The sequence below is a fragment of the Vombatus ursinus genome, unplaced genomic scaffold (assembly GCF_900497805.2).
Source record: "Vombatus ursinus unplaced genomic scaffold, bare-nosed wombat genome assembly UNPS02014959.1, whole genome shotgun sequence".
Taxonomy (NCBI): domain Eukaryota; kingdom Metazoa; phylum Chordata; class Mammalia; order Diprotodontia; family Vombatidae; genus Vombatus; species Vombatus ursinus.
Genome location: NW_020954737.1, coordinates 8,888,777 through 8,912,324, shown reverse-complemented (window position 1 = coordinate 8,912,324; position 23,548 = coordinate 8,888,777). Strand labels below are relative to the sequence as shown.

At 38.9% G+C, this 23,548-nt stretch overlaps 1 protein-coding gene across 1 annotated transcript; it reads left to right on the top strand.

Moving 5' to 3' along the window:
• LOC114030439 (galactose-3-O-sulfotransferase 2-like) lies at positions 1-22,930 on the top strand. Its single transcript, XM_027845255.1, has 4 exons — positions 1-42; positions 16,386-16,496; positions 17,189-18,083; positions 19,802-22,930. The coding sequence occupies exons 1-4, from the start codon at positions 29-31 to the stop codon at positions 20,660-20,662; spliced, it is 1,881 nt and encodes a 626-aa protein (XP_027701056.1). The 5' UTR covers positions 1-28; the 3' UTR covers positions 20,663-22,930.
• The last annotated feature ends 618 nt before the right edge of the window (positions 22,931-23,548 follow it).

The following is a 23,548-nucleotide window of genomic DNA, read 5'->3' as shown; positions in this document are numbered from 1 at the left end:
GAGAAAGGTACACCTCCTGAGAAGCACCATGTATGTGTTCAAGTAAGTAGACAAAGCTCTAAAATCTTTTTTTCCATCTCATTCTTTTGAAGTCCATCCCCTACAGTGATTCTTCTGAACAGAATCTAAGAAGGTAAGGGATAAGAAAAAGGAGAGTTAAAGTTTAAGTGAGAAAAGAAGGTGAGGAAGAGAAGAGAGAAGCAGAGTGGGCAGAGAAGGTGGGGAAGAGAAGGAAGAGAATAGAGAAAGAAATTCTGTTTCATGCCTTTCAGTCACATTTTTGCAGGCCTAGTTTCTTAACCAAAGGTTGTCATTAGCAAGTTGATGGAAGGGGAAAGTCATTTATAACTTCTTTCTAAGGAAATATAATTTTGGGTCCCATCTTGTATCTCTTGGAAATGTGATAGAGAAAGCAGAAACTGAGATTCTGACTCATCTAGGCAGCTGTGAATTAACTTACAAGGAAATCAGGAATAATTCCAGGTATCTGGCTGCCTCTACCATTTCTCAGAGAGCAACTTGTTGGGATCATCGCAGTTTTTTTCCAAATTCATTCATGGCAAAGACCTTCTTGCATTAGACCCTGTCTGATTCAAAATTTCACTTACTTCTTAGCTTTGCATTAAGAAATAAAGGGTTTTAAGGTGAATTAATTGATTTTTTTTGAAAGCTGAGGAGGGATGGTTAACCTTAAGGGAAATTTCTTTTTGGTATTGATTTGTATATTTTTAATGATTCTGTTCATTAAAGCAGATCTAAGATGGTCTTTGGTTAATGAATGCTAGATTAAACTGTCAGTTTTCATTCTGATAACTATATGTAAATTATAAATGTATATAGTTTATGTAAAACAATATTTGTTGAATGAATAATAAAACTGCATTTCTCTAAAAAATATTCTATAGTTCAGATTTCACTATTTCAGATAAACCTTTCCTTTATGATGAAACGTCATGACATATAATCCTGAAAAGGCAGCAGATACATAAGATCATGGGGTAGACACTGGACCTATGGTTTCATTGCTGTCAGGAGATCCTACTCAAGAACTGCTATCAATGCAGTTCAGCACCTTCTCTGAAACTAATGGTCTAAATTGCCCAAAGCACTCAAGAGTTAAGTGACTTTCCCAGGGTGACATAGCCAGTAAATGTCAGGTATGGGGATTTGATCAGACAAAGTCCATTTTTCTGTTCCAAAGGAAGAGACTGGTCTATTTCTTACCTCTCTCATAAAGTGGTTTTTACTGCCAAGGTGTCTCTTTCCTGAGGACCCTGAGATAAATTAATTGAAGGGCCAAGGAAAAAAATGAGTGTATACTCACAGATATTTACTCAGCACAAAGTTAACTTCTCCTGACCTTTTATTGACTTTTTTCCTTATTGAAACTTGGATTGATAATGGCAAACTAGAAACATATGATAGGAAATTTTTTAAATTGACTTTCATATCTATTAAAGACAGCATAAAGAATAGAAACAGTTCTGGAGCTAGAAGACGTGAATTTTTGCATTAACCCTATCAAAGCCTTGTTAGAATGCAACCCCTGGGCCTCAGTTTCCCTATCTATATGGGGTAGGGGCCAGGGAGGCTTACTCTTTCTGTACCTTGTACAGAATAAAATCTTACAAGTAAAACTAAACCACCTCCATGGGTGCTTACTCGATGTCTCTTTTCCTTCCAAACCTCTGAGTTGATGTTAGTATATGAGGAGAAATGGAGGTGATAATAACAATATTAGCTCACACTCACATATTGCTTTACATTTTAACATCCCCATTTTACAGATAAAGAAATGGAAGCTGAGAGGGTATGTGACTTTCACGTGATCACACAGCCAGTAAATATCAGAGCTAGAACTTGAATATGGGTCTCCTAATTTAAGTCCAAGGCTCTTTCCACTCCATCAACCTGCCTTTTGTGAATTTGCCCAATTAGGCTATTCCTCTGACAGCAGAGAATAAAGCTAAACTATGGTAGAGAAACACAAGGGAGCTCCTTCGTTTCTGCATCAATACTTAGTTTTGGCTTTGGGGAACCAACTTGCTGCCTAATTCCTGTGGGGACCCCTTTTGAAAAAGCTGATATCTATATGGAATGATTTTAGGGAGACTAGGCAGACCCCCAAATATCTTCCCTATTGGTCAGCAATGATTTCTGAACTCTTAAATGGACATTCATTCCTTTGATTAAAGTAGTCTATTTCCATGAACCCTACATTTATTGAAGCAAGTTAAATGGTACAGTGGATAAAGTGCTAGACCCAGTATCAGGAAGACCTGAGTTCAAATCTAGTCACATAGATGCTTACTATTTGTGTAACCGTGGTCAAGTCACTTAACTGCTCTGTAACTCAGTTTCCTCATCTGTAAAATTGGGATAGTAATAATAGTACCTATCTCCTAGGCTTATTGGGAGGATCAAATAAGACAATCTTTTTGGATTTTTTTTTTAATTCAATTTTATTTTATTTTTAGGTCCACATTATCTCCCTTTCACCTTCCCATTCACCCATTGGGAAGGGAGGAAAAACAAAACTCATTGCAAACATATGTAGTCTAGCAAAACAAATTCCCACATTGGTTATATCATATACACAGACATATGTTCATATACATATATAAACATTTGTATGTGTATGTATATCTAGATGTATCTAGATAGATAGCTCTATGTCTATATCTTTATTTCCAAAGAGATATCTATATGTCTATAGGAATATAGCTAGAGATAAATATAAATATATAAACACATGCTTGGATCTATACTTTGAGTCCATTACCTCTCTTGAAGTAGGCAGCGTGTTTCATAACTAGTCTTCTGGAATTGTGGTTAGTAATTTTCTTCATCAGACTGCCTAATTCTTCCAAACTCGTATGTCTTTCACAGTCAGTTATCTTTTGAATAGTTTTGTTATTGTATATATTGTTCACCCAAATCTGCCCACTTCCTTTTGCATCAAATCATACAAGTTTTCCCAGGCTTCTCTGAAACCATTGTCTTCATCATTTCTTACAGCACAATAATATTCCATCACATGTGTATACTATAACATGTCTAGCCATCCCCCATTTGATGTATATCCCCATGGTTTTCAATTCTTTGTCACCATAAAAAGAGAGGCTATAAATAATTTGTATATATGGGGTATTTTCCTCTTTCTTTGAGCCCTTTGGGGAACAGAAATAGTAGTGGTATCACATAGTTCCAAATTGCTTTCCAGAATAGTTGGACAAGTTTACAGTTCCACCAACAGTGCATTAATGTATCTATTTTTCCACAGCTCTTCCAGAAATTGTTGTTTTCCTTTTTTATCAACTTCACTATTTTAATGGGTACAAGATTAAAGCTCAAGTTGCCTTAATTTGCATTTCTCTGATTAATAATGATTTAGAACATTTTTTCATACAGCTATTGATATTTTGGATTTCTTGCTCTGAATACTGCTGATTCATATCCTTTGAACATTTGTTAATAGGAAAATGACTCTTAATGGATATCCCCATAGTTTGAGGGCTCTTATTCTTATAAAATTGAATTCCAGATCTACACACATATTAAAAATGAGACCTTTATCAGACAAACTAATGGCAAAGATTTTTTTCCCCAATTTCCTGCTTTTCTACTAATTGTAGCTGAATTGGCTTTGCTTGTATACAAACTTTAAAAATTTTACATAACCAAATTTGTCCATTTTACTTTCTGTGAATTTCCTTATTTCTTGTTTGGTTATGACTTCTTCCTCTAAGCCATAGATTTGAGAGGTAATTTCTTCCATGATCCCCTACTTTGTTTTTGATACCACTTTTTGTGTCTAAATCATGCACCCATTTGGAGATTGTCTTGGTGTATAGGTATGAGACATTGGTCTGTATTGACTTTCTACTAGACTGCTTTCCAGTTTTCCCAAAAGTTTTTGTTGAATAGTAAGTTTTTGTCCCAATAGCTGAGATCTTTGGGTTTATCAAACACTAGGCTATTGTGCTTGTTTGTGTCAGTATATCATATACTTAATCTGTTCCATTAATCAATCTCTATATTTTTTTTTTGGCTAAGCAATGGGGTTAAGTGACTTGCCCAGGGTCACACAGCTAGGAAGTGTTATGTGTCTGAGGTCGGATTTGAACTCAGGTCCTCTTGAATCCAGTGCTGGTGCTCTATCCACTGCACCACCTAGCTGCCCTTCTTTTTTTTTTTTTTAAGTGAGGCAATTGGGGTTAAGTGATTTGCCCAGAGTCACACAGCTAGTAAATTTTATGTGTCTGGGGCTGAATTTGAACTCAGGTCCTCCTGACTCCAGGGCTGGGGCTCTATCCACTGCACCATCTAGCGGTTCCAACCTCTATATTTCTTAACCAGTACCAAATCATTTTGACAACGAGTTCATTAAAAAAAAAAATGAGTTGATAGTATAGTTGAGATCTGGTGCTGCTAGGCCTTCTTCCTTTCCATTTTCATTCATTACTTCCATTGATATTCTTGACTTTTTGTTCCTCCAGACGAATTTCAATATTTTATCTGGTTCTATAAAGTAATCCTTTTATATTTTGATTAGCATGGCACCGAATAAGTAAATTAATTTAGGTAGTATTGTCATTTTTATTATATTGACTCAGTCTACCCATGAGCAATTAATTTCTTCAATGATTTAGACTTGTCTTTATTTGTATAAAGAGTTTTTTGCAATTGTGTTCATATAGTTCCTGCTTGTGTGTCTTGTCAGGTAGCCTCCCAAGTATTTTACACTATCTGTAATTATTTTAAATGGAATTTCTCTTTCTCTGCCTGCTGGATTTTGTTAGTGGTATCCAAAAATGCTGATGATTCTTACAGGTTTATTTTATATCCTGAAACTTTATTGAATTTGTAAATTGCTTCACTTAGTTTTTGACTGGGTAGCTAGGTGGCACAGTGGATCGAGTGCTGGGCTTGGAGTCAGAAGATTCATATTCATGAGTTCAAATCTGGCCTCAGACAATAGCTGTGTGACAAAGGGTTTTTGAAGCAAACCATCATATCATCTGCAAAAAAATAATAATCGTGTTTCTTCTTTGCCTGTGCTTATTCACTCAGTTTCTTTTTCTCATAATATTGTTATGCTATCATTTTTAACACCATATTAAATAGTAATGGTGATAATGAACACCCTTGCTTTATTCCTGATCTTATTTGAAAGGCCTTTAGTTTATCTTCAATATAGATAATGCTAGCTCTTGGTTTTAGATAGCTATTATTTATCATATTAAGGAAAGATCTATTTATTCCTATGCTGTCTAGCATTTTCAATAGGAATGGATGTATCTTGTCAAATGTTTTTTCTATATCCTTTGATATAATCACGTGCTTTTTGTCATTAATTTGGCCAGTTATGTTTATACTTTTCCCAATATCATACCAGCCTTGCATTTCTGATATAAGTTCAGCCTGGTCATAATGTAGGATCTTTAGAAGATTTTACTACAGTTTCCTTGCTAGTATTTTATTTAAAATTTTTACATCAGTATCCATTAGAAAAAATGATCTATAGCTTTTTTTTCTCAGTTTTGACTCTTCCCAAATTTAAGTATCAAGACCAGAGTTGTCTCAGAGAAGGAATTTGGTAGGAACATTTTTTTCTATTTTTTTCCAGTTTATGTAGTATAGCAATTAATTGTTCTTTAAATATTTCATAGAATTCACTTTTAAATCCATCTAGTCCTAGTTTTCATTTTTCCCTTAAAAGTTCATTTATGACTTACTCAATTTATTTTTCTTTTTTATTGTTTTATCGATGGTCTATTCCAGACTTAAGAAAATTATAGAGAAAATGTTCATACAGATTAAACTTAAAAAGTGAGTTGAGCATAAATTTTTTTTCAGAAAGCCCATTGTTAAAAATTTACCAGCACACCTCTGATATAAATATTCAACTATATATACAGGTCTAAGAGAAAATAAAGTTAGAAAAATGGGCAACATAATAGAGCTAAACAAAATATTACATTTTACTAATGAAGAAACAGAGGCCCAGAGAGGTAACATAGCACAGGGTAGAGACTCTGCAGTCAAAGGACCTGGGTTTAAATTCTGCCTCTGATCCTTACTGTCTGTGTAACTTTAAATAAATCACAATTTCCCTGGGCCCCAATTTTCTCATTTATAACATTAGTAGGTTAGCCAAGATGGCATCTGAAGTTGTCTTCCAGCTCTCAATCCATAGTCTTACAAGGTAAAGTAGTGTAGAACCATAAATTTAGACCTGGAAGAACCAAGACTGGAACCCAAGTTCTCTGACTCCAAATTCAGGATTCTTGCTACTGTACCACCTAGCATGAATTCATTACTAACTTTATAAAATTACTTATAATTTTATATTTATTTATATATAATTTTTTTAGTAAAATGTACATATTTTATAAAATTTATAAAATGGCTGGATGCAAGGCTGTGATGGAGCGCAGGTACATTTTGATGGGAAAGAAAGGAAAAGGATTATAAATTTAGAGCTAGAAGGACGTTTAGAGGTTATCAAGCCCAATCCCTCCATTTTCTAGTCCCAGCTCTGAATACCCCAGAATGGGCTAAATCAAGGATCCTGTCCAGGGTTAAAGGCAACAGAGCTGCAGACCTGGTCACGATCCCTGTGCTGGTGACTCTTCTTGTGAGAAGAATCCACAATCTTGGACTGGAAAAAATGGCCCACCATGGTTCCTCCTTGGGTTTCCCTGTCACCTTCAACATCTAGTGCTCTTTCTTAGTTTGAGTTGGTATAGTTGTGAGAGCTGGGCTGTACTACTCCTTTGCATTCTGCCATCTTTGCTGGTCCTTCATCCATTCATTTTCTAAGTGAGGAAACTGAAGCCCAAAGAAGGGAAACTGACTTTCTCAAGGCCACATTTTACAATTCAAAATGGTCTCTTGTCTCAGAATGCAGTGCACTTTCCACTATAACATCCTGCCTCTGCATAGGCTAGCATTAGAAGATACTGTTATACAAACCTGCCTCAAAGTGGGAGGCCCTGAACAGCCATGGGAGCAGCATGAGTGGATTGGGCATCTGTGCAACATGAGGAGAAAAGGGTGTGTCAAAAATGGAAGTGAGAAGGTACAGAAGAAAATATAACATGTAATCGACTTTACTATTTTGCCCAGATTTGGTCCTTCTTTCCTACTGCCATAGAATACTATTAGTATGAACTGATCTGGAGTTTCCAGAAGAAAGGTGCTAGATAAATCTGAAGGATTATCATTATTAATAAGCCCATTGTTAAATGACGGGGAAGAATGAGGTCTATGAATGTACTCTAGTTGTCTGACTTCCTCTGAAAGGAGAAGAATCTGAAAAGCTTACAAATGGCTGGTTATATAAAAAAAAATTAAAATTAAAATAAATAAATAAATGAGGGAGCGGCTAGGTGGTGCAATGGATAGAGCACCGGCCCTGAAGTCAGGAAGACCTGAGTTCAAATCCAGCCTCAGACCAAACACTTGACACTTACTAGCTGTGTGATCCTGGGCAAGTCATTTAACCCCAATTGCCTAAAAATAAAAAATAAAATTAATTAATTAATTAAATAGAAAAAAACAAATGGCTGGTTATCCTGTGGAGTCAGATAACAACTGGAATCATAGGATTTAGAGCAGGAAAGGAATCTTCATTTCAAATGTGAGGGTACAGGCATCAATTAAGTGACTTGCTTTTGATCACAAAGGAAATATGTAAATAGCCAAGTTAGGATTCAAACTAGTTCTGCTGACTCCACTAGAGCACTCTATGTTAGGCAAAAAGGAAAGAAAATACATATTCTTCATTTTACTCTGGGTACATCTCTTGGGAGGCAGCTAGACAGTATAGTGGATACAGTGCCAGGCCTAGAGTCAGGAAGACTCCTCTTCCTAAGTTCCAATACAGCCTCAGACACTTACTAGCTGTGTGCCCCTGGGCAAGTCACTTAACCCTGTTTGTCTCAGTTTCCTCATCTGTAAAATAAGCTGGAGAAGAAAATGGCAAACACTCCAGTATCTTTGCCAAGAAAACCCCAAACAGAGTCATGGAGAGTTGGACGACTGAACATCGTCTCAGAAGTAGGCAGAATGAGAGAGCAAAGGATGCCTGAATCTAGGTAGACTCAGGGCATGTCATTTCGTAGCTGACTTAGTTACAAGGGATACCCGGGCAAGCTCCCTGGTGATAATAATAGTGATGATCTACAGGTTCTCCTATTAGTTGGTCACAGCCTGACCTTTTCACCTCTAGAGTATCTCATCTCCAATTCAGCACTTTACAGAGACTTCCAAGTGAGACAACTCCATGGTACTCTGAAGTCTGGGATATTAGCTCAAAATTAGCCTAGAATGGAGAGAGGACCTAGTGGTATAGAGATATCCTAACACAAAGTTTGCTAGCCCAAAACACTTTCAAGCCATCTTCTGCCATATATGCCCACCAAAGTCAGTCAAGTACATTGGAAAGTATGGAAAGCAAGGAAAGAAGGGAATAAATAAAAGAGATTCCCTTACAGAGAAGTAAGTGGAAAATACCCTCCATGTAGAGGAGAGAAAGTGATAGCTCAAACTAGAAGCTGATGATGATATCTCTGAGCAGCAGCAGAGCTAGACCTTAGAAGCTGGATGGCAACATTCCTTCACTGCTAACTTGGAAACATGAGGTCACTAGGCTAGGAGGGAGGGCAATTCCAGAGGTCATCTAGTCCACACCCTACCTCATAAATTGGTCAACTACTAAGAAGCCTGGCAATCATCTAAACTAACTAGTTTCAGGAAGAGAAATTCTAGAATCCTGGGATCCAATGTCAAACACAGGCATGTGGAAGGAAACAAGGTTTTCATTGTCTTCATTTACTGAATAGAAAAGACATTGGCTGGAAAACCTGGTATATTGAAAGGGAAAAGGCTGTGTCAAAGCATCATTCTGACATCCTGGTCAATGCTAAAGAACCCAGAGTTATAGAACTTCAATCGTTAAGCATTTATAAAGCACCTACTGTGTACCAGGCACCGTGCAAAGTTCTGGGGATACAAATAACAATGAATGAAACCATCCCTATCCACAAAGAAAGGAAGGGAACAAGCAGTTATTAGATACCTGCTATGTTCCAGGCACTGTGCTAAGTGCTTCACAAATATTATCTCAGTTGATTCTCGCAACAACCCTGTTAGGTAGCTAGTATTAAAATTCCCATTTTGCAGTTCTGAAAACTGAGGCAGACAGAGGTTAAGGGACTTTTGCCCAGAGTCACACAGCTAGTAAATGTCTGAGGTCAAATTTGTGCTCATGTCCTCCTGACTCCACGTCCAGAACTCTGTACACTGCACCACCCAGCTGCTTATATTCTTTTTGTGGGTTCTGCTGCTCTAGAATTTGTTTAGAGCCATTTTTACAGGTATTTGGAGGGGATGGGGAGAGCTCAAGCAAGTCACTGCTTTTACTCTGCCACCTTGGCTCTGACCCCCCAGCTACTTATATTTTAATGGGGGAGCTTACATTCTACCAGGGGAAGTACATATATGGCACAGTGGATAGTGGACTGGACCCAGATTCAGGAAGACCTGAGTTCAAATCCAGCCTCAGACACTTATTGTGTGACCCTGGGTAAGTCACTTAATCCTGCTTCCCTCAGTTTCCTCAGCTGTATAATGGGGATAATAATAGTGTCTACTTACCAAGGTAGTTATGAGAATCAACTGAGATAACACTTGTGAAGTGCTTAGCATAATTCCTGGCACATAGTAGGTGCTGTATACTTATCAGCTGTGTGACCTTGGGCAAGCCACTTAACCTTTCTCTGCCTCAGTTTCCTCACTATAAAATGAGGATAATAATAGCACCTACTTCCCAGGGTTGTTGTGAGGATCAAGTAAGATAATATTTGTAAAGTGCTTAGCACAGTGTGTGGCACATAATAGGTGCTATATAAATGCTAGCTATTGTTGTTGTTGTTACATGTGACTTTATACAGAATAACTTAAGAAAATAAATACAAGGTAGTCAGAGAGGGAGAGCACAAGTAGTTGGAGGCATTAGGAAAAGCTTTATCTTGAAAAAAGAAAGGGACTCTGTGAGGGCCGGACTTACTGGAATGAACAGATCCACATGACAGACAGCAGGTCAATATTCTTCCTCTAGTTTTCTGAACAGCCAACACATTGGATGAGTGGGAAAGATGGCAGGCAGCGCCACTCCGAGTGACCAAGTCACTTCTATCAGCCTCATGAGAGGGGCAGGAATGAGTGTGATGAGTGGGCCTGGTCCGTGCTGCTCTGGAGCAGCACAAATCTACATGTGGGCAGCCTTTGTCTCTCTAAAGTAATGGGGACCACATCAAGATCAATTGGATGATGCCCCGTCTCACGCTTGGAAAATGAGATGATAGCAGACATCGCTACAGATGCAGGATGGTCAGATCACTTATAAGAGGCCAAGCTCACAGAGCAGGGGCCAGGAAATGTACATCTTAAAGCCTAGCTACTGCTCAACATATCAAATAACTGACCAGTAGCCCTGATGGGATATAGCCAAATGCATCAGTCACTCCCAGCCAATGGACTGGGCCTCTAGGGTTAGCTGCTGGGCTTTGTTGAAATATTGACAGGGCCTTACCAAATAACACTTGAAGAGGACCCCTATTGAGTCTTATCCAAGTAAGGTTGACTTATGGGGGAAATCTGTCTCTAGGGCCTGCATGTCATGTAGTGGCAGAATGAGCTTCCTTTCATTTGTAATGGGGCCCAGGGCAGAAATTTAAAAAACAAGGAATCTCATTGGCTATAGAAGGATAAAGACACAGAACAAATAGGCAGGATGGTTTTCCTGCTGGAGGGGAGTTTAGGGAGTTCCCACTTCGCTGACCAGGATATCCCCAATGCCCTGTCCTGGTCAGGACTCCTGACTCACAGCCTCCACTGCCTTCCCTTGAAACAGAAGTGAGAGCCAGCTGGCCATCAGAGGCACAGAACAGCAACACCAGTAACAGCAAAAGTAAAAGTAACAACAATAAGTAAAAGCAGAAGTAACAATAATAGTAAAAGCAACAATAGTAACAGCAAAAGTAAAAGTAACAATAATAGTAAAAGCAAAAGTAACAATAATAGTAAAAGTAATAGTAACAGACATAGTAAAAAAAAAGTAATAGTAACAATAATAGTGACAGTAACACTTTTATTTATAAAGTAAAAGTAATAGTGATAGTAATATTTTTATTTATAAAGTAATAGTGATAGTATACTTTTATTTATAAGGTAAAAGTAACAGTAACAGTGATAGTAATACTTTTATTTATAAAGAAAAAGTAATAGTAAAAATAATAGTGATAGCGATAGTAATACTTTTATTTATAAAGTAAAAATAATGATAATAGTAAAAGAAATAGTGATAGTAAAAGTCATGGTAATAATGATAGAAATAGTAATGAAGTAATACTAAAAATAATAGTAATAGTAATAGCAATAGATTTTTATAGTACTTTTAAGATTTACAAAGTACTTTACAAATATCATCTCAATTTCTCCCTACAATAACCCTGGGAATTAGGGGTTATTATCCCCACTTCAAATATGAAGAAACCCAGGCAGACAGAAGTTAATTAGATTTCAGGGTTGGAGCACAGGCCTAGGGTGGCGGAGCCAACTCCAGGGTCAAGTTCATCCTTAAGTACAAGTGGAAGCAAAGACTGAAGGGTAAGAGTAAGTAAGTAAGCAAAGTCAAGCGTCAGTCTCTGAAATCTGGCCGTTTGTTTCATCTTTGGCTCAATGTCAGCCTAGCACCGTGGGAAGAACAAGGGTCACAGTATCCAATCCTACGTCTGGCATTTACTTCCTGTGTGACCTTGGGCAGATCACCTAACCCTTCTTGACCTGTTTCCTTATCTGTAAAATGAGGAGGCAGGCCTAGATGACCACTGAGGTCCCTTCTAACTCTAGGATCCTTTTCCATAAGTGGAAAGTCCTGGGTTGTTTGTTTTTCTTTTTTTAAGCATTCATAACTCTATTGAATTTTTAAAGGCCCTGAATTATATTTCAATTAATCAAAAATAATTCTTCCCCCATTAGGCTCCTTGAGGTCAAAGGTTATCTTTCTTTGGTTCATATTTGTATTTCCCATGTTTAGCATAGTGCCCTGGTACCTAATGAGCCCTTAATAAGAGTTTAATCTAATCTAGGATACAAGTTATTTTCCCAAGATGATTTATTTTCCCAATAATGGTGCTAGGTGGTGTGACAGGACCAGAGTTCTCTCCCCCGCCCACCTCCCACTCCCTTTCCCAAACAGGGATTAGTTTTTCTTAAGAGAAAAAAAAAGCCATCCTAGGGAACCGACTGGCCCCTGCCTCCCTTTCAGGTCATCTAAGGGCACGATAAAGTCTCTTTCTTGTGAAGTCAGCCCCTGTAAATTGGTGGATGTCTGAAGATAATAGTTCTATGTTTCCATATAAAGAAAAGGGGGAGGAAGAGGAGAGTATCCTATAAAAACTAAGTGCTATTGTATCCTGGTTATATATTCTTGTTGTGTTAAGGCAAAGTCAACCTTCTTTGGTTAACTGTTTAATAACTTACTAGTGTCTCATCCCTCCAATCCCAAGTTGCAACCTGAACTAACAAGATACTGGAGTCAGGCCTGCCCCTAACAAGTGGGCATTGATTCATCCATACCTACCTCTTTTTCCAGGTACCCATTGTGATCAAGGGCATAAATCAGCAGAATACTCATCAGGATTAAGGGTGTTTTGTTGCTATGGAAACTAACTGGATCACATATAACAACCTGGGATAGGTTCTCTACTTGCTAAGTAGACCCTTGATGAATGTCTGCTAAATTGAGTCATGCTGATAGAGCATATCCTGCTGACCAGAATTATAGCAAGGCATGTAACATAACAGGTCCAGAGCAGCCCTCAAACAGAAGGGGTCTTAAGCAGAGAAATTCAATAATCAGTCAACAGGCACTTATTAAGGGCTTATTGGGGTTTATGAGATGTTCAGGGAAGACTAGCACCTCTGATGTGAGGGCTCCTCATTTACCTTTGGTATCTACCTGGCACTCAACTCTCACCTGTGGCTCTAAGAAGCTGTCACATGCCCAGCAAACCATCTTGGTAGAAGGGCTAAACCGGGTTGAAGGTAGCTGAACCCATCAGTGAATTAGAGGGGACATCTACCCCAAACATGTGAAGACTTCCCCCAGCAGAATGGGTGGATAAGAACAGTTTGTTCAATAGCCATGAAGGCAGCTAACACAGGCACTGCAAGGCCCTTAGAGGTTGGTCAGACATCCAGGACACCAAAATCATCTATCGCATTCCAGGCCATTGCCAGTTGTCTTGACTTTTGTTTTGACACTGGATTTCAATGACTCTGGAAGAGAGAGTGAGGCTGACAATTGCATGCAACTCTGATAAATCTAATTCATGCACAGGTCATGACATCATGCTGTGATGTCATTGGTTGGCTTCAAAAATGAAGGACAAACAACAAGGGCTTATTATTTGCTAGGCAGGGCAGTTAGAAGGCTCAATGGGTAGAGTGCTGGCCATGGAGTGAGGAAGACCTGATTTTTTTCCAATGGGATAGGAAGTAGGAGGGAAAGAAAATAGATTTCTATTAATTTTTCAAAAAGAGAAAAGGGACACTATAGATGCAGTACATGGACTTTAAGATGAGGCCACTGCATTATGTTTTACTAAATTGTTTTACTTTGTTACATGAGATCTCTTGAGAAATGGGAGTGTTTGTGATGTATAAATCAACAAAACTTTAAAAGCCATTAAATCCAGCCCCCTCTGAAGAGGAAAACAGAACCTGAGAGTGGTTAAGTGACTTGCCCAGGGTCACAGTAAGAGTTTAAGACAAGATTTGAACACAAGTCTTCCTGACTCCAGATCCAGCATATTAGCTCAAGGGCATGACGAATCTCCCAAATGTGGCCCAAACCAGATTAAAATGTAACTGGGAAATATTTAACAAAATAAATAAAAACAGAATAAAACATAATGTTAATATGTGGTTTTCTAAGTCAATATGTGATCCTTATATACAGTTTGGTGGTCCCCATTTCTATTTGATTTTGACACCATTGCCACAATGCGTCTCATGGTTGTTACTATCTAGGGCCTTCCAGTTCATGTCATATGAGAACCAGCTGAAGGAACTAGGAATGTTTATCTTGGAGAAGAGACTTGAGAAGACTGGGAGTGGGAGCACTAGACAAGATAGCCATCTTCAGGTTTTTTAAAAACTATAAATCTGGCTTCAGACACTAGTTGTGTGACCCTGGGTTAAGTCTCTTAACTCTGCTTGCCTCAGTTTCTTCATCTGTAAAATGAGATGGAGAAAGAAATAGCAAACTAGTCCAATATCTTTGCCAAGAAAACACCAAATGTCACACCTATCAGACTGGCCAAGATGACAAAACAAGAAAATGATGAATGTTGGAGAAGATGTGGGAAAATTAGTGTGGGAAAACACTAATGCATTGTTGGTAGAGTTGTGAAATGATCCAACCATTTTGGAGAGCAATTTGGAACTATGCCCGAAGGAATATAAAAATGTGCCTACCCTTTGACCCAGCAATACCACTTCCAGGGCTGTATCCCAAAGAGATCACACAAATGGTAAAAGGACCCACATGTATAAAAATACTCATAGCAGCTCTTTTTGTGGTGGTAAAGAACTGGAAATTGACAAGATACCCATCAACTGGGGAATGGCTGAGCAAGTTGTTGTATATGAATGTAATGGAATACTATTGTGCTATAAGTAATGATGAACAGAGAGACTTCAGAAAAACCTGGAAAGACTCTATGGTCTGCTGCTGAGTGAAGTGAGCAGAACCAAGAGGATGTTGTACACAATAACAGCCACATTGTGCGATGACTAATATTGATAAACTTAACCCTTCCCAGCAATACAAGGATCTAAGACATCTCCGAAGGCCTTGTGATGGAAAATGCTATCCACATCCAAAGAAAGAACTATGGAAGTTGAATTGCTATTTTTTTTCTCTTCTGCTGAGTTTTGTTTCCTCTTTCTGGTGGTTCCTCCTATTGGTTCTAATTTTTACTTACCACATCACTAATCTGAAAATATGTTTAATAAGAATGTATATATATATAGCCAATATCAGACTGTGCACCATCTTGGGAAGGGTGGTGGGGAGGAAGGGGGAGAAAAATTTTAAACTCAAAAGCATATGGAAGTGATTGTTGATAAATCAAAATAAATTAATTGATTTTTAAAAATTTTAAAAAGAAAAAAAACACCAAATGGGGTCATGGAGAGTTGAACTCAACTGAAATGACTGAACAACAATAAGAGAAATTAGCCTTGGTCTGTCTGGCTTCAGAGGCCAAACTAGGAGTAACAAGGAGGTCAAAGCTGTAGTAGGTTTGATGTCAGGAACAACTTCCTAATAATTAGAACTAATCAAATAATATCCCTCAATGCAGCTCACTTGAAGTCCCACACCTTCCATGATGCTTTCCCTAACTATTCTATTCTACCTCCACATAAGGAGTAAGCATCAGAGGAAGATTTGAACCCACATCGTCTCACCCCAAAGCCAGTGCTCAATCTACTATATCACAACTCAGAAGGATGTGGCCAGTGAATTTTTAGAATCAAATAAGATTTGAGCAAATAGTTAAAGAAGTTCTCAGGTCTTTAGGAGCTCTAAAGCTCCATGGGGCCTCAAAGCTGGGCCATTTATTTGTATGAGGTTCCTTGGGAAGGTCTCCATTTCAGATACTTTCCTCAGCTAACTCTAGGCCAAAATCAACCTTTTATGCAATGAAAAGTCCTTTCTTGAGTCCCCCTGTGCTTATCTTCTTCAAATAGAGGGTTGCCTTGGAAAGCACATTTCCTGGCATTTAGAAAAAAGCCATGGAGGCATTAAGGAAAACAGGTGAGGAGGTGGAGTCAGTGATATCAATAAAGCATTGGCTGTGGATGTTGGTCTGTAATCCAGGTGCTTTTAATTATGTAAAACTCCATACAGATAAGAGACATCCAAAGGTTGAGCCTTCTCTTCTTATCTACTGCATTACTGGCACTTAAACAAATTGAGTCCTTTTAGCAACTTCCATTATCTTGAAAAGTAAATTAAATATCTAAGAGAGAACAAGAAATTTCTGGGAAGTCAGGTTTTCTTTTATTTAATTTTTTTTAAACAAAAATCTATGGGGGAGGCAACATGTACATTTACAAGTATAGGCAAAATAAATGTAAAGCAACTTTGAGGGGGAATGGGGACACTAGTATATTTGACATGTTGAAGAGAGATTTTACTAAACTGCTTCTAACAATTATTTCTAAATGTATTATTATTTTTTAAAAAAGATAAGATTCAATCCTGCATTTTTTGTTTGCTTACTTGCTTGCTTGTTTTTCCACAGAAAGGCCCAGCTGGTGCCCAAGAGCCAGCTTGGAAGATTCTGGATCCTCATCACTTTCATTAGCATCCTTTGCATTTCTCTCCAAATGCTGGGAAACCTCCAACAGATAAGGTAATGTGAGGATGGGATTCCACAGTTGGGGAACAGGGCAGAAACCCTAAGTTCAGTCTGAGCTAAGAGTACATGGGCCACAGTGTCCTTCTAGGTCACAGGATGTCACATTTGTGCTATAACCAGTATAGGTCCAAACCCCCTGTAGCCCTGGAATCACATTTTAAAGAGGTACATGAAAAACCCAGATCAAGAGAAGGATAACCACAGGATCCCAGAGTTGGAAGGCATGAGACAACCAATTGAAAAAAAATGCATGGATAGGATTCTGGGCTTGGAATCAGGAAGGTCTAGATTCACACTTCCCCTGTGACATTTAATAGCTATGTGACCTTGGACAAGACACTAAGCCTCTCTCAGTGTCCACTTCTTCAACCTTAAAATAGGAGTCCTAAAGAAAAACACAATATCTCAAGGATATTGTGAAGATCAAGTGAGATAACATATGGAAAGCACTTTGTAAGGTTTGAAGCACTGTAGAAACAGAACCTGTTATTGCTTAAACTTTCTGATTCTCAGTTTCCATGGCTATAAAAAGGCAATAAGATTACTACCTCAAAGAGTCATTGTGAGGCTCAATGGTATTGGGTCTGAAACATCATCATTTGAAAAGAGCTTAGTCCATATAAATGTCAGTTGCTGTCATTATAAGGTTTATTCAAAACACTGATCTTCTCATTATTTAACTGCAGTTGCAAACAGGAAATCAAACATCTCATCCTTCAGCAAAATATCAACCTCCAACAGACATCCCAGGTTTGGAAGAACCACAACTCCACATTGTCTCCTCACCCCTTAAGCAATGCCCCCATCAGTCGCACTGAAATAACCCCAACTCAAGGCTCCCTGCAGAGAATGAAGGAGAATCAAGCACTCAATCCCACTTTGCAACTACAGAATGACCTGAGTTACCCAGAGGAAAATGCCTCAGATGATTTAAAGTGGCTTTCTTACACCTCCAAGTATCCAACACCTACATTGTGGGGTACTGAAAAAGCAGCCAAAGGCAAAGGCCAAACTCCCCCTCAGATCAAGAGCTCCAGACCCCTTCCCAAAGCTGTACACATCATGAGAAGAGAAACAGAAACAGGGAAGAAAAAGGAGATGGTTGACTCGATAGGTGCATCCCAACAGAATCATCCTCAGGGCACAGAACAAAAAGATAGTGAACTGTTAACTGATCTAGCAGACACCAATAGAGCCCAAGCTCAAAGAAGAGTAATGAAAGCTCCTTTATTCAGGAGAAAAAAGTCATTTGAAGGACAGCTTACAAGGCCCAAGACTCCAGTTTCCCTTTTTCTGGCCCCTGGTTTGCCAGATGGCCTTGACTCTTCCCATGAGGCAGCCTGCACACCCAAGACCCACATCTTTTTCCTGAAGGTCCACAAGAGTGCCAGTAGCACCATCATGAATATCCTCTTCCGTTTTGGAGAGCAACGAAATCTCACCTTTGCTCTTCCCGTCAACCAGTTCAGTCAACTCTTCTATCCTTTCTATTTTGTGGCTGAGGTGGTAGAGGGGTTCAAAGATGGCACAAGCCCTTCATTTGACATCATGTGCCACCATATGAGGTTCCTGAAAAAAGAGGTGAGTCTTGGGAGTTTAGAAAGCGGAGGGGAGGAGAGGAGGAGAAAATAATACTGGCTTTCCCTCTTGAGTTCATGTCCACAACTCACTCAGACATCACAATAGAGAAAGCCCTGGCTTTGGAGTCAGTGGACTTCGGTTTAAATCTCCCTTCACTGACATTTACTACCTCTGTGACCTTGCTCACTAGTCACTTTACTTCTCTGGGCCTCAGTTTCCTCATTGGAAAAAAGAGGGGGCTGAACTGAAAAGGTACTAAGGTCCCTTCAAGATGTAGATCTTGATCCATATTGTTGACCAACAAAGAAATCCAGATGACCTGTATTTGTTAAGAACAGCAAGGGAACAACTTACTGTATCCAAACCAGTGTTTCCAACATCAACAAGCCAGGAATGGAAGCCAAAATTTTTGCATGTATGCATATACGTGTGTAAATATGTATGTATGTTACACATGTGTGTGGTATCTATATACATGTGTATAGATATGTGTTGTATAGATGTGTGTTGTGTGTTTGTATATACGCATATATATATACACATACACATTCATATACACACACACACACACACACACACATATATATCTACAAACACACAATACACACACCTTTTCATCCTGAGAGAACACAGGCCCATCTTCTCACCACTAGCCAAATACTACTCTAAAAAGATTGGATTCTAAGGAGAATAAAAAATATACCCAAAACGACTTAGACAATTGGACCTGTCTCTAAGACTTGTCAGTGGCTTAACCACTTGGGTAAGGTAACTAGTAATATCTTATATTTCAATAAACATTCAACAAGCATTTATTAATAACCTACTCTGTGAAGGAACAAAGAACAACGTGGTTATTAAATAGAGAGTTGACTTCAGAGACAACTGAGTTGACCTGGATTCAATTCCCAACTCTAGCTTTTCTCAATGTCCCAGGAAACTCTCTGATATTCTAAGTTGCAAAAGAGTTGCCCATCTGTATTCATGGAAGATTTAGCACAGTGCCTGGCATATAGCAGAAGCTTAATAAATGCCTGCCGATTGATTTCTTCATGGGGAATTCCCTACATCAATGAAATTACACACACAAACACACATACACTCACAGTGCAAAGCTCTATACTGGCTGCCATTAATTTACAGGGAAAAAAAATGAAATAGTATAAAATAATACCTACCCTCAAGACCAAGGCTAACAAATTGGTTATTGATCTCCAGGGCATGAATACTTTAACCACTCTAGTGCTTACATTCTATTTTTAAAATGCTTTTTAGTCTAGCAATGTTTTCACATACATTATCATATATGATCTTTGGAAGCAGGTAGTACAAATATTCCCATTTTACAGATAGGGGAAATGAAGGTCTAAGAAGTTGAGTAACTTGCCAACTTCACAGGCAGTAAGTGACAGAGCTAGAACTGTATTCCCGGTGTTTGGGCTCCAACCAAAGCTAGGGGTCTTCCGATGTATGCTATCATACATTCCACAAATGACAGCATCACAATTCTTAGAGCTAGAAGGGGCCTCCAAGGGTTAGGGTTGTTTCCAAACAGATGAAGACAACTCTACTTTTAAAGTCCTTCTAGAAAAGACCTCACTGAGTCAAACAATGCTTAGCTAGGAAGTCTTTCCAGCTTTTTAACCTAAATCCCTCCCTGAGACAATATGAACCCATTACCCTGAATCAATTTCTTCACCTTGACTTTCTTTTTTCAGGTCCAGAGGGTCATGCCAAATGACACCTTCTACTTCTCCATCCTCCGAAGTCCCATTCATCTCATGGAGTCATCCTTCATGTACTTCAAGGCCAGCTCATCCTTTATCAATGCCAAAAACCTAGATGACTTCTTGAACCACACAAGCAAGTTCTATAATCCCCTGAGACCTGACAGTCATTATGGCCGAAATCTCATGACCTTTGACTTTGGTTTCAACCACAATGGAAAGGTCTCCACCCACCACACTCAGTTGCTTGCCCAGATCATTGAAAGCCAATTTGATCTTGTCTTAATTGCAGAGTATTTTGATGAATCAATGGTACTGCTAAAAGACTCCCTCTGCTGGAGCCTAGATGATGTAGTGTCGTTCCCCATTAACCAGCAAGATGCTTCTTACCATTCCCCACTGTCTTCCAGCACCATTCAGAAGATACAGAGTTGGAACAAGCTGGACTGGGAACTCTACCTTCATTTCAATCGTACCTTCTGGGAAAGAATTAACCAGAGCATGGGCAGGGAATACCTGCAGCAAGAAGTGGCTGCCCTACGGAGGCGGCGGAAGCAACTGGCAAAGACCTGTCTTCAGGGTGAGCAAAGTGTCCACTCCTGGGAGATCCAGGACAAATTGCTAGCCCCACTCCAGTACGGCAAAGCTAGAATTCTTGGCTATAACTTAAAGCATGGGTTGGACAAAGCAACAAAACAGGCCTGCCAGAGTTTTGTCACGCCTGAACTACAGTACAGCGAGAGACTATACAAAAGACAATTTCCCCAAAAAGCCCTCCGGCTCAGCCAGGCAAAGAAACGCTCCAAGGCCCACAGCATGAAGAAGCAGAGACCCTTCAAGCACCATTCCTAAACATCTTAAAGCGTTTGGCTGATGAAGAATCAGGAGAAGATACTGACATGGGCTCTTATGGGCCATCAGCATAAAGCAGTTATGCTCACAAGGCTCATGTGTTCTGGAGACTCTACTGAGTATTTTACAACATCAGCTGGATAATTTACAATCTGGGATAGATAACAGGATAAACAACTGTGTAGTCATCAGCTGGATATGTATGAGAGTGAACTAACCACACTCAGGACTCTAGAAATTGAACATGGGTGTGAAATACTCTCAAACAAATAGAAACTTGGGTTTTCTCCATTCCCTCTTCCTGATGAGAACAATATAGTTTATTCATTTTGAAGTCCTAACCAAATAGACCTCAGATTCCTCTAAGTACCCAAAATATTTGAAATTAAATATATAATATTGAATGCTCCATCCCAAGCATTAGACTAAAGGACATATGCACCCTCTGCCAGGCACAGGTTTATGCTAAGGCTAAAACTGAGCCTTGGCTAAAATATGACCATGGTCTTCAAGTAGACCAATAATGGAGTTGGTGACCAGATATAAAAAAGTGTCATGACAATTTAAAAAGTGAGCAGTTGATTACTTGATGATGGTGATTGAGGGAGGCAGGGAGAGTATGAAAACAGAAGAGTCCAACACTGATGTCTGAAAATTATGATCAGTTGGAAAAGTCCACTGCAACCAGGAGACGAAAAAAATGCCTGCTGCCTATTAAAGACTTTCATCATAACATCTTCTTGGCATCATCCTTGGGTTTCTTTTTAAAACTGATGAAGATGTAAATTGTCATAAAAGGGGTGGATGGACCTTTACAACAGTTCCTGAGCCTAGAAATAATCTCTCTTTTGCCTAACTGGATCAGTATCTTCACTACCCCAGGGAGAACTCATAGACCTCTGGACTATTTGCTCAGCAAATCAGGAAAAAAAGCAGAGAAATATGATTCCCCCATTGTTTGCCCCAGCTTGCAAAGCTGTTTTCAAATGTCTGCCAATTCTTACAGAGTAGCTCTCTCAAGAGAGCAGAGATATTCAGAGTTTATCATGGCCCTGTAAAAAAATTGGCAACTCCCATTCTTCAGAAAACTGAGGCTCAAAAAAAAAAAGGAAAGGAAATGCATACCATGGTCACATACCTAAAGTGATCTTGCAAGAGAGAGTGCATATATTTTAGTCCAGACCTGTGATGTTTATATTGTGTGTGAGATATTTCTAGTATGGAAATTTCCTCCAATGATTGAGATTCGCAAATTGCCTATAACTTAAAGAGTTGCTTGGAAGTCAGAGAGATTAAGTGAATTGCCTGTGGTCACATAACTAGTATGTTTTAGAGGTGGGACTTTTTAGAAGTAAAAGCTGAACTCATTTTCCTGCTCCAAAGCCAGTTCCTTTATCCACTACATCATGACTCTCACTAAGTGTTATAAGGGATACAAAAAACAACCTATTTTTTTTTTGAAGAGTCTACTTAGGGAGACAAGATAGCATTCCTGAAGCAAGGCAATAAAATTACAAGGCAATCTGCCACCTGCATAACTAACCAATTCCTCTCTACTTGTCATTCCCACTTGCTAAATACAATCTTAATGCCCTAATTTTTTCTCCCACCTATCTGTTCCCAAATCCAATTCTCCATCCCACTCTTAACTTTCCCATGATTCAAATAATTGCCCTTTTCTGATTCTGTTTTATGAGCCTACTAAGTACAATGGTCTAAAACCTGTAGCTTCCTTCTTTTGTACTCCTTCAGTTTCTTTGCAGGGTGCTCCTGCTTTAAAATTCCCCATCTCCAAGATCATAATCTAATTGGTTCCATCATCATCTTTCTTGGTTCCTTCCATTTGCTTCTCATTACCTTTCACATCAGGTATAACTCTCTCATTCCTACATTAACCTTTCCCCCCTCCCCACCAATGCATTCCATTGCCCTTGCCCAGATTTCTTGGTTTTCCTATTTCCCCATCTACCCTATTTACTCTTCTCAGCCTCTTCTTACTCCCTCCAGCATTCACATTCCCAGGAAATACCAGAGATAAGCCCCTCTTCCACCTTCTCAGTCCCAGTCACTTCCTAATGATCTATCCTGAAAACTCACATCATTGGTAACAAAGTTTGCCTTAGGCTTCACACAACATGCTTTATAGCCTTCCAGTTGATAATGCTTCCCCCCAACTTTGAAATAACCTTATATTTACTGTGTATATGTTTTATGCTTATTTATCTGTGCACATTTTTTTCCTCTTAGTAGAATGTAAATTTCTTGAGAAAAGGCACTGTTATGAAATTTTTTTTGAGAAAGAAAGTCTAGTAAAGGAAGATGACAAGTACAAAGTTTAAAGTAAGATACCCAAATGAAAATAACCTAGTATGCAGGGCTAGAGATATAGATTTAGGAATCTGGTAATGTTAGAAGCTATGGGAGGGGATGGACTATTTCATGATGGGAAGGGATCAATAGAACCAAAAGTGAAAAGAGAACTGAGTCAGGAAGAATTTAGCTGTTTGGAGATGGGAAGAAGAAGAACCAGATCAAAAGACAGAAAATCAGACAGAACAATAAGAGAAAATAAGGAAAGCAGAGGAACCAAAGAAGGAGAAGACAAGTATATAGGACAAATGATTTGGATGACAAAGAAAAGACCACTGTATTACATCAGAAAAAGCTCATGGAGGAACTTAGAGAGTAATGGGATGGAAGTAGAGAGATGTGGAGGGGGAATGGGCAGTAAGGAGCCTGAGGCAATCTGAGAAATTTAGGGGCAACAATGGGGCAACATTAGACTACAGTTAGTAGGGCTTGTGGGGCCAAGTAAAAGATTAAAATATTGGACGATGGAATGTGGAATGTGTTGGCAGAAGGGAACAATAGGATAATTTTGATAAC

What these genes read in the sequence shown, in the direction of transcription:
- LOC114030439 (XM_027845255.1), top strand. An exon ending in GGAAACCTCCAACAGATAAG is followed by an intron (nt 16,497 to 17,188) that starts GTAATGTGAGGA and finishes ATTTAACTGCAG; the next exon opens with TTGCAAACAGGAAATCAAAC. An exon ending in TGAGGTTCCTGAAAAAAGAG is followed by an intron (nt 18,084 to 19,801) that starts GTGAGTCTTGGG and finishes TTCTTTTTTCAG; the next exon opens with GTCCAGAGGGTCATGCCAAA.